General features: G+C 46.1%; 1 protein-coding gene across 1 annotated transcript; it reads right to left on the bottom strand.

Moving 5' to 3' along the window:
• Window positions 1-8,952: 8,952 nt before the first annotated feature.
• On the bottom strand, window positions 8,953-11,837 carry LOC127296308 (protein DETOXIFICATION 48). The gene is made up of 2 exons (XM_051326348.2): window positions 11,343-11,837; window positions 8,953-11,045 (listed from the first exon to the last, which is right to left on the bottom strand). Exons 1-2 carry the CDS (start codon window positions 11,493-11,495, stop codon window positions 9,273-9,275), a joined length of 1,926 nt encoding a protein of 641 aa, XP_051182308.1. The 5' UTR covers window positions 11,496-11,837; the 3' UTR covers window positions 8,953-9,272.
• Window positions 11,838-12,094: the final 257 nt, after the last annotated feature.

The following is a 12,094-nucleotide window of genomic DNA, read 5'->3' as shown; positions in this document are numbered from 1 at the left end:
TAATCCATGTAAATCCAAGCTAATTAGGACAAGGTGCGGGCACTATTGGTATTCTATGCATGAGGCTTGCAACTTATAAGATGTCTTATGCATAACACATATGAATTATTACTACCGTTGACAAAATTGTTTCTATGTTTTCAAAATAAAAGCTCTAGCACAAATATAGCAATCCATGCTTCCCTCTGCGAAGGGCCTTTCTTTTACTTTATGTTGAGTCAGTTTACCTACTTCTTTCTATCTTAGAAGCAAACACTTGTGTCAACTGTGTGCATTGATTCCTACATATTTGCTTATTTGCATTCATCATATTACTTTGTGTCGACAATTATCCATGAGATATACATGTTGAAGTTGAAAGCAACTGCTGAAACTTATTGCTTTATGAGTTAACTCCTATGCAAGTCTTATTGATTCTTGTCTTGAAAGTACTATTCAGAAAAGTCTTTGTTATATGATTCAGTTGTTTATTCATTGTCTTCACCATTGCTTCGAATCACTTCATTCATTTCATATGCTTTACAATAGTATTGATCAAGAATATGATAGCATGTCACTTTAGAAATTATCCTTGTTATCGTTTACCTACTCGAGGGCGAGTAGGAACTAAGCTTGGGGATGCTTGATACGTCTCAAACGTATCTATAATTTCTTATGTTCCATGCTACATTTATGATGATACTCACATGTTTTATACACACTTTATGTCATTATTACGCATTTTCCGGCACTAACCTATTGACGAGATGCCGAAGAGCCAGTTGCTGTTTTCTGCTGTTTTTGGTTTCAGAAATCCTACAAAGCAAATATTCTCGGAATTGGACGAAATCAATGCCCAGGGTCTTATTTTTCCACGGAGCTTCCAGAAGACCGAAGGTGACACGAAGTGGGGCGACGAGGCGCCCAGACCACAGGGCCGCGCGGCCAAAGGTGGGGTCGCGCCGCCCTATAGTGTGGGGCCCTCGTGCCTCCATCGACCCTGCTCTTCCGCCTATTTATTCCCTCCCTCGCGAAAACCCTTTTACCGAGAGCCACGATACGGAAAACCTTCCAGAGACGCCGCCGCCGCCAATCCCATCTCGGGGGATTCAGGAGATCGCCTCCGGCACCCTGCCGGAGAGGGGAATCATCTCCCGGAGGACTCTTCATCACCATGATCGCCTCCGGATTGATGTGTGAGTAGTTCACCCCTGGACTATGGGTCCATAGCAGTAGCTAGATGGTTGTCTTCTCCTCATTGTGCTATCATGTTAGATCTTGTGAGCTGCCTATCATGATCAAAATCATCTATTTGTAATGCTACATGTTGTGTTTGTTGGGATCCGATGAATATGGAATACTATGTCAAGTTGATTATCAATCTATCATATATGTGTTGTTTATGATCTTGCATGCTCTCCGTTGCTAGTAGAGGCTCTGGCCAAGTTGATACTTGTAACTCCAAGAGGGAGTATTTATTCTCGATAGTGGGTTCATGCCTCCATTAAATCGGGGACAGTGACAGAAAGTTCTAAGGTTGTGGATGTGCTGTTGCTACTAGGGATAAAACATCGATGCTTTGTCTAAGGATATTTGTGTTGATTACATTACGCACCATAATTAATGCAATTGTGTGTTGTTTGCAACTTAATACTGGAAGGGGTGCGGATGCTAACCCGAAGGTGGACTTTTTAGGCATAGATGCATGCTGGATAGCGGTCTATGTACTTTGTCGTAATGCCCGATTAAATCTCACACTACTCATCATGATATGTATGTGCATTGTTATGCCCTCTTTATTTGTCAATTGCCCAACTGTAATTTGTTCACCCAACATGCTATTTCTTATTGGAGAGACACCACTAGTGAACTGTGGACCCTGGTCCATTCTTTTACATCTAAATACAATCTACTGCAATCATTATTCTTTATTGTTCTTTGCAAACAAACATCATTTTCCACACCGTATATTTAATCCTTTGTTTACAGCAAGCCGGTGAGATTGACAACCTCACTGTTAAGTTGGGGCAAAGTATTTGGACTGTGTTGTGCAGGTTCCACGTTGGCGCCGGAATCTCTTTTGTTGCGCCGCACTACACTCCGTCACCAACAACCTTCACGTGCTCTTTGACTCCTACTGGTTCGATAACCTTGGTTTCTTACTGAGGGAAAACTTGCTGCTGTACGCATCACACCTTCCTCTTGGGGTTCCCAACGGGCATGTGCTTTACGCGTCAACAGTAACATGAAAATCCCTACAACCATATTGTCCTCTCTCATAAAGATTTTCAGTAGCATCATGAACAAACTCAACAATATAACTATCACATGAAACATTCTTATCATGAGCTACATGCATAAAATAATTACTACTCCCAACATAAGCATAGTCATTCTTATTAATTGTAGTGGGAGCAAATTCAACAAAGTAGCTATCATTATTATTCTCATCACCATAATCATCAAATATAGGAGGCATATTGTAATCATAATTAATTTTCTCCTCAATAGTAGGTGGACTGGAAATAACATAAGAATCATTGTAATCATCATATATAGGAGGTAAAGTATCATCAAAGTAAAATTTCTCCTCAAAACTTGGGGGACTAAAAATATCACAACCAGCTTCCCCAAGCTTAGAATTTTCCATAGCATTAAAAATAATAGTGTTCAAAGAATTCATGCTAAAAACATTGCTACAACTATTTTGCAAACAAAGTTCCATGGGTTTTTTAACTATCTCTTCAAACACATCATGTCCTAATTCAATATAAATTTCATAAAGATCTCTAAATTTTTTTTGTTTTCCATTAAGCCTTACTAGTGAAATAAAAAACAAGAAACAAAAAGATATAATTGCAGAATCTAAAGGAAATAGCTTCGAGCACTCACACACCGGCAACAGTGCTAGGAAATAGCTTAGTAGTCGGAGGATGTGAATACATTTTACCTTACCTCCCCGGCAACGGCGCCAGAAAATAGCTTGATGTCTACGCACGCTTCTATTCCTGTAGACAGTGTTGGGCCTCCAAGAGCAGAGGTTTGTAGAACAGCAGCAAGTTTACCTTAAGTGAATCACCCAAGGTTTATCGAAATCAGGGAGGTAGAGGTCAAAGATATCCCTCTCAAGCAACCCTGCAATTAAGATACAAGAAGTCTCTTGTGTCCCCAACACACCTAATACACTTGTCAGATATATATGTGCACTAGTTCGGCGAAGAGATAGTGAAATACAAGTAATATGGATGATTATAAGTAGTAATTGCAATCTGAAATAAAAATGGCAGCAAGCAAACATGTAGCAGAACTTGTTGGAAACGGTGTTTCAATGCTTAGAAACAAGGCCTAGGGATCATACTTTCACTAGTGGACACTCTCAACAATGATCACATAATTGAATAAATAAATGCTACTCTCAAACACTCTCTTGTTGGATAACAAACACCATTCATTGTGTAGGGCTGCAAAAGCACACCTCAAGCCGGAGTAAACAAGCTCCACAACATCATAAAGGAATCACACACGATGCGCACATTGTCACCATCACACCGTGGAGAGTAACTCCAGAGTTCATATTAAAGTAACCTCTAGAGTGCATAATAGACAAGAGTAACATCTACATATTCAACTAGATCACAAAGCTCATGATCACATAAAGATCACACCATGGGAGAGAGAGATGAACCACATAGCTACCGGTAGAGCCCTCAGCCTCGGGGGAGAACTACTCCCTCCTCATCATGGGAGACAAAAACGGCGATGAAGATGGCGGTGGTTTCGATGGAGATGACTCCGGGGGAAATTCCCCGTCCCGGCGGCCTGCCGGAACAGAGATTCTGTCCCCCGAAACTTGTCGTCGATGGTGGCAGCTATGTAACTTTTCGTGGACGAAGGCCGATCGTGCTAGGGTTTTCGGAGCAGGAGCTTTATATGGGCGAAAGGGCGGCCTCGGAGGAGTCCCGAGGGGCCCACCCCACAGGGCGGCAGCACCCCCCTCCTGGCCGCGCCAGCTAGTGGGGAGGAGGCCGTGGGCCTCCTCTGGCCTGGCCCTTCTGGCTCCGTGGGTCTTCTGGCGAAATAGAATTTCTGTGATTTTTCTGGATTTTTCCGAGCACTTTGGTTTTTGGGCCTTTTCTGCAATAAACAGACATAATAAACAGAAACTGGCACTGTGGCATCTCGTTAATAGGTTAGTCCAATAAATGCCATAATATGATATAAAGTGCATATAAAACATGTAGTTATTGGCATAAAACTAGCATGGAACATAAGAAATTATAGATACGTTGGAGATGTATCATTTTGCAAGTGTTACATGATAATAAACTCTATGGTAATCTTGAGAAGTGCATACTACCTCCGTTTCAAGGAATAAGGCGCACGCGTATTTCAAGACGAACTTTGACCATAAAAATTGAGCAACAAAATTTTGATTATATTATATGTATATAGTATCGTTGGATTCGTATTGAAAAGCACTTTGTAATGATATTAATTTCATACAAACAATCTTTATCTATTTGAAGTAATTCTTGGTCAAACAAAAAACTCGTAAAACGAGGACGCCTTATTCCTTGAAATGGAGGTAGTATTTTGCAAAGATAAGGTCATATTTCTGGGTTATGTTGTCTCTGAGCATGGAGTAGAGGTAGATTCATCTAAGATTGAAGCAATTCAAAATTGGCCTACTCCCATGAATGTGAATCAAGTAAGAAGTTTTCATGATTTTGCTGGATTTTATAGAAGATTTGTGCCTAATTTTAGTACTATTGTTGCACCTTTGAATGAATTGACTAAAAAGGGTGTTGCATTTGAGTGGGGCGCAGCCAAAGATCATGCATTTACCAATAGCACGGGAGAAATATCACATATATGATGGGTTCTTGTTTCGAGCTAACAAACTATGTGTCCCAAAATCGTCTGTGCGTTTATTCTTATTGCAGGAGTCACATGCTGGAGGTTTGATGGGTCACTTTGGGCGTGAGAAGACGCTACTCATGCTCGTTGATCATTTTTTTGGCCAAAGATGAGGCGGGATGTGGATAGGTATGTGAAGAGATGCATTACTTGCAACAAGTCCAAGTCCAAGCTGAAGCCTCACGGTTTGTATACTCCTTTACCGGCACCTAAACACCATGGGAAGATATTAGTATGGATTTTGTGTTGGGTTTGTCGTGTTCTAAAAGATGCCATGAATCTATATTTGTGGTAGTGGATAGATTTTCTAAGATGTCACACTTTATTGCCTGCCACAAGAGCGACGATGCGTCGCATATTGCTAACCTGTTTTTCGATTGTACGTCTACACGGAGTCCCGAAGAGTATTTTTTCTGATCGTGACATGAAATTTATGAGATACTTCTGGAAGACACTTTGGGGAAAGCTGGGGACGAAGCTACTTTTCAGCACTACTTGTCATCCCCAAACTGATGGTCAAACTGAGATGGTGAATAGAACATTGTTACAACTGCTGAGATCCATGATCAAGAAGAACTTGAAGGAGTGGGAAGATTGTTTGCCGCATGTGGAGTTTGCTTACAACAGGGCGGTACATTCTACCACAGAGTTGTGTCCGTTTGAGGTGATGTATGGTTTCAAACCCATTACCCCACTTGACTTGTTGCCTCTACCCATACATGAGAGAGTCAATATGCAGGCATCAAAGAGGGCAGATTTTGTACGGAAGATACATGTGAAGACTAAAGAGATGATTGATAAGAAAGGCAAGAACAATGCTGCAAGGGTGAACAAGAAGCGCAAGGAGATGTTGTTCAAGCCTAGGATATGGTCTGGGTTCATTTTCGCAAGGACAAGTTCCCGAAACTACGGAAGTCCAAGTTGCTTCCTCGTGGTGCTGGTCCTTACAAAGTGCTTGCCAAGATCAATGATAATGCGTACTCTATAGATCTTCCAACTGATGAGTTTGGTGTTAGTAATTCTTTCAATGTTGCTGATTTGACACCATATGACGGAGAAGACCTTGGAGCGTCGAGGTCGATGCCTTTTGAAGGGAGGGAGATGATGAGGACATCCCTACCGAACCACTACCTCCGTCATTGCAAGCTGAAGAAGATGTTGCTGTGAAGCTCAAGTCAAATGAAGTCAGAATTGGACCTATGACAAGAGCTTGTGCGAAGCTACTAAAACAACAGATGAACTTGTTCCTAAACGATACTTTGATTGATAAGAACTTTATACTACCTAAATCCTTTGACTTGTGTATGATCAGGTACGAGGATAAAGGAAGCATCGCACGAGGAGGAGGAGAACAGCTGGACATGGTGCTGGACATGAAGACACCTCATGGACGCGTGAGGAAGGAGAGGGAGACATGCGTGAGGGAGGAAGACAAAGTCCAGGCCGGCGCCACGCCGGCCGGCACGGCGCCACGCTCGGTCCAACCGGCTCCCACGCCGGATGAGGCCGGCACCCGCCGTCTCCTGCACCGGTGCCAACCGGGTGGGTGTACTGAGCGACCCTCCCCTGGCCTAGTCCCTGGCCCGATCCAAAACGGACCGGCCGGTTCCTGGCCCGGTTGACCGGCCCCTGGCTGGCCGTGTACGAGTCAGTCTCGACCAGATTCCGTACTGGGTCGGTTTTTAATGTATTTTCTCGACTTCTGGTCGTCCTGAACCCCTATATAAGTGCCCAAGACGCCCCCAAATTAGGTTTAGATCACGTTTAAGATAAACCCTAGTTGATAGTTGATTGATTTGCAACTCTATCGAATCTATACACCAATTCGCATCGATCTGGTGTTTTGCTACTGAAAGTTTTGTGTGATCTGTTGTTCCATTGGAAATTAGAAGATTGCAATTTACCGCTTCGTGGTCGCCGGCTACGTGCGCAAGTATGTGGAGTTGCGAATATCTTGCAGTGTTAAGAGTTGTTGCATTGGCGATAGGAATCAATCGAGAGACTCGTCAGCATCATACAAGTTATCATCCACTTCATCATCGTGTTATCTCCGATGTGTTCATCGTGTGTTCATCACCACCACCGTGCTTACTGAGAAGATCGGGCAACCCCTTATCAGTAAAACCCAAGGTTTAAAATAGCGGGTTATGCATCTTAGTTTCGACTATTTTCGAGCGCTAAGAAAGCTATAGTGAAACTAAGCCACCTAAAGTTTTCTACAAAACAAGGAAAACTCCTAGAAAAATTATGCATCAAATATTCATGTCATCTATAAATATAAAAATAAATTCAATGATACAAACTTGTACCAAATAATAATGATGAAATCATCAATAAAAGCATAAATGCATATTACATACGTGGGTCTGACTTTCAAATCCATATATGGAAATATATGGGCTTATCGGGAGAAATAGCGCTATTTTTTAGCTCTATTTAGCGTTTTAGTGGGAGATTCTATTGAGTGCTAAAAGGGCATATATTTAGCAGGTGAGAAGACAAAGATTTTTTACTCCTGGACACTAGTGCTCATGTATTTTTTTTTAAGTTAAAAATCACATTTCTGTGTTTAAAAAAATATAAAAAATTTATAGTGTAGCCAATTAATTAAACAATAAACGTACCAAATTTCAATTTCAAATACAAAATATTCTGGGCTACACAAAATGACGAAACGTGTGGATCTAGGTATGCGTATTTCAAATCTCCAAATTTCAACATATTTTTTCCTTTTTATGTAGCCTTCAATATTAAAAAAATCATATTAATATTTTACACGCTTATAGGTTACGTAATTTACCGTATCCAAATTTATTTTTAGATTTTTTTGAAAAAATATGTATGAATTTTGATTTTTTTTAAACAGCAGGTGCCTAGAAGCCGAAGACACTTTTCGAGAGATAGGGCGTTGTTTAAAACTTTGACATTTCGTTTAGAATAGTGTACTACTGATTCTTTAGGAAATTCTGAAGATTTGAATCTACGAATCAAACGATCTTTATAGGAAAAAAACCCATTCAATTCAAAGTCACATGAGACTCCTTCCCATCAAAAGAGCACTAAACTTGTTTTCAACGAATATATGCACAAGCATCTTGAAGGTGACGTGGAACCAATGAAATGTATCTAGAGATGAACAAAACCACATGAGTATAAAACAGGAAAACGAAATTGACAAAAAAAAATGGCTGTGAGGTGGCCATGAAAAATGCACTCATACATAAAGGTCCTTTAAGCTCCCCACCTTTTCCATATCTGAGTAGTATCACTTGGTGCTGCTATAAACTGCAAGCTTTATTCGACGTTTGTACGGTGAATAGTGCCAAATATTTGGGGGTAAGATCCTTTTATGAAAAAGATAATCTCAGAGTAGCAACCCAGGGGGAAACAGAGGCATTCATCATCGTTCCTTTGCAGCGCCATAAAGTTTATATTCTTCGGAAAATCACAAGCTATACACCAACTGCAGCTTTTTTTTTTCTCACCGAGTGCTTTGTAGATATTAAGAGATTGTACGCCCCCGGCTGCTTTATGAAAAGGAAACGCACAAAAAGGGGTCGCAAATGAGTTGGACATGGAGGGGTTGTGCGTGGAAATGGCAGGAATGAACGGGGCACCACCATTCTCCATTGGCCCGCACGCTTTGCATCCACTCGGGGAACAGCGCTACAGAGCTCAAAGCCACCCCTCAAATCATGAAGCAACGTACAGTACCATATACGTACAACCATCCATGGATGGATTCGTGCGTATACACGTGTGAAGCACTTTTCGAATTTCATGATCATCACATAATAATAATATATGACAAAGTGGGACTAATTCTCGGTTGACTAAGAATTAGTTTAATTTTCAGTCAATGGATGTCGTCCTGAAATTCGTACTTCATAATATTATGTGAACATTTTTCGTATTTAGGTATAACTCATTTGCGATTTAAACATCTCGGTTGAATTCGATTTGTAACTGAAAAAATCTCAGTTGCGCTTGCAACTGAAAAGTCTCGGTTGCGACACGACTCGAAACTAAAAATAGACACATAAATCGTGAAGATCCTTTGAATTTAGACTTGACTTCATAATAATGGTAATAATATATTTGGCCTCTTTTGGAATAGTATTTACATAAGGCCCCCAAGAGTTGTACATAGCAGTACCAATTAATCTGAGGTAGTAGTAACTAAGGGAGAAAATAACAAGATGAAAAATAAGAAGGCCGACATATAATCATTTCCTCCTCAATAATACTCTCTCTCTCTCCTTAACAAAACCTCACCACCGAAAAAGAAGATGGAGTGGAGATGCATGGATCAAACAAGTCAATAGCAACAGCCTAGAGTTATCAAAACCCCGAATCAATCTGATGGAGCGACCACTTTAGACGTAGCCACCCCCATGGCTATCGCCATCGTGCGCCTTCTCTTCCTCCTGCTCGTCTCCCACTCTGATCAGCGGGGCCCTCTCCGAGACATCGTCGTCCTGCCTCTGATCATTTTCCTCCACCGTCGTACAACCAGCACCGCTGCTGCTGCTGCTGCGCTTGCTGTCTCTGTCAACGGCATTCGTGTCGCCATTGCTGCCGCTGACGCCGGTAGCACCACCGGAGCTGCTGGCCATGGTCATGAGCCCTTCCTCCAGCTTCTGCAGCGGGTCGTCCTCGCTGCCACCCTCGCTGATCGGCACGTAGCCGTTGTTGCCGCTACCACCGGCATTGCTGCTAGTACTACTCATTGCTGTCTTTGCGCTAGTGGTGGCACTGCTGTTTGAGGTGTTGGCGTTGCATTCGGCGTGGTTGGTGGTGGCAGTGGGTTTTGTTAGCTCCTTGGCGCGGGCCACCTCCACGTCCCAGTCAGTGGCGGCCACGGCGCGCGCCATCCACACCGCGCAGGCCGCCTGCGCCGCCAGGAGGCCGAGCCACAGGCCGGCGAAGCCAAGGCCAGCGCCGAACGCTAGCGCCAACCCCACCGGCATGCCGACGAGGTAGAAGGAGGCGAGGTTAATGCGAGCGCCGCTGGCAGGGCGCGCGCTCCCGCGGAGCACCCCGCACCCGGCGGTCTGCGGGAAGTTGCCGAGCTCGCACAGCCCGGCGATGGGGAGCGCCACCGCGGTGAGCCGCAGGATGTCGGAGTCCGACGTGAACATGCGGCCCCAGTGGTTGCGGACGGACACCATGAAGGTGCAAGCGACGGCGCCGATGACGAGGCCGATGGAGAGGGCAGCGCTTCCGGCGCGGCGTGCCCCAGCCGGTCGACCCGCGCCGAGCTGGTGGCTGACGCGCGTGGACGCACCCTGGCCGAGCGAAGAGGGGAAGACGTAGACGAGCGAGGTGGCCTGGATGAGGATGCCCATTGATGCCACGGCGGCCCGCGGGTTGGCGAGGAGGCCCGACAGCACGATCATGAGCTCGTACCACCACCACTCGAGGCAGACCGCGGTGGCGGTTGGGACGGCGAGTCGAAGCATGGCTCCCCAGCCACGGAGGCAGTCGGTGGTCGGGCCCACCCAGGAGTCCCTGTGGGCCCCCGAGATGGCGAGGAAGCAGACGAGCGCGAGGAGCAGGTTGAGGTCGGTGAGCGCGACGGCGAGCGCGACGCCGGCGACGCCCATGCGGAGGCGCACGACGAGGAGGTAGTTGATGGGCCCGTGCAGCAGCACGGAGAAGAGGGAGCAGGCGGTGATGGGCAGCGTCAGGTTCTGCGAGCGGAGGTAGACGCGCAGCGGGTGCAGGACGGCCAGCACGGCCAGGTCGGCGGACGCGTAGGCCGCGAACGTCTGCGCGGCGCCGGCCACGCCCTCGTCCTGGCCGAGCAGCCTGAGGATGTGGCCCGTGGAGGTGATCCAGAGGACGGAGATGGGAAGCGCCACGGCGAGGAGCAGGAGCACGGTGCGGTGGAGCGCGAGGGCCAGGAGCTTCCCCCGGCGCGCGCCGAAGGCCTGGCCGCAGATGGGCTCCATGCCGAGGGCCAGGCCGGAGAGCACGGAGTAGCCCGTGATGTTGGCGAAGCCCAGCGCGAGGGAGCCGCCGGCGAGCGCCAGCTGGCCCAGCTGGCCGAGGAAGAGCATGGAGATGAAGGAGCGCGAGTACATGACGAGCCCCGTCACCGCCATGGGCACCGACAAGCGCCCGATCGCCCGCGCTTCGCCGGCCATCTGGTGACATCAGTACGCACGTAAGATTATCAGGTGTTGATCAGCTCAGAAAAGAACACTATTTTCCAACAGCACGAGCTTTCCGGTTGCTGTTACTGGGTAGGCAGTAAAATAACAAGCAGTAGCTAGGCTAGTGAACTTTCACGTACTGTAGCTAGCTGATGAATGTCTACCTACGTGTGCATGCCGGCCAGTATGAAATTTACCGGCCGGGCAGGCGTAGATGCATAGCTAGTTCTATCTATTCTAGGTAGAGAATGTGCACATCTACATGTACAGCACTGGGCGTGTACGTACCTTGGAGAGCGCCAGTGCGCGGCCGCCGTGGTGGCTGTCGTCCTCATCGCCGTCCATGGGGTGGAGCAGGTGGGAGGAGGAATTCTTGAAGGAGGTGAGCGGCGGCGGAAGCTGCGGCGGCGACGGGAGAGGACTGGCGCCGGTGTTGCACATGATGGCTCCTCCCGAGGACGGTCGCCGGCTTCAAAAGTGCTTGGTTGCTGGCAGTGCTTGCGCGCGTGATGCTCTCTCTATCGACCGATCTCCGACTGTTGAAGAAGATATTAGCCGGCGGCTGCTGTCCAGTGCTGATTGGTGGGCGGTGCGAGCTACAAGTACATTTTGACTCCTTGCCTTGCAAACCTTTCTCTCTCTCTTTCTCTTTCTCTCTCCGTGAGATGGAAGGCTGGCTTTTGTTCGGATTGGTGCTTGCTTGTTTGGCCTTTTGGTCTCCCGGAGTGAGGTGAGGTGAGTTGAGGCGAGTGGAGGAGGCGTTGTTTGTTGGTTTGGGTCGGCTTGGGGAGCTTGCCCTGCCTTATATACACTCTTGCGCGGGGGCGGGGAGCGAGGAGCAGCAGGACGGCCAGCGTAAGTACGTGTCCAAATTAGGGGGGCCGGCCATTTTTTTCCAGAGCATCTTGAGCAGTAGGAAAAAATTCACTTTCAAAAGGAGTGTTTGGGAGAGGACAGAGAAATTCATTTTGAGTTCACGAATGCTCATCTCCACCAGAAGGAGCAAAACATTTCCTAAATTCGATTTGGATACAAACTTA

Source organism: Lolium perenne, chromosome 4, assembly GCF_019359855.2.
Source record: "Lolium perenne isolate Kyuss_39 chromosome 4, Kyuss_2.0, whole genome shotgun sequence".
Classification (NCBI taxonomy): Eukaryota; Viridiplantae; Streptophyta; class Magnoliopsida; order Poales; family Poaceae; genus Lolium; species Lolium perenne.
Note: the sequence above shows the minus strand (reverse complement) of the source record. Positions and strands in the feature narration are given on the sequence as shown.

Excerpts from the sequence above, each read along its gene's own strand:
- LOC127296308 (XM_051326348.2), bottom strand. The coding sequence starts at position 11,495 with ATGTGCAACACCGGCGCCAGTCCTCTCCCGTCGCCGCCGCAGCTTCCG. Across the intron at positions 11,046-11,342 it reads GCGCACTGGCGCTCTCCAAG|ATGGCCGGCGAAGCGCGGGC; the intron begins GTACGTACACGC and ends TGATGTCACCAG.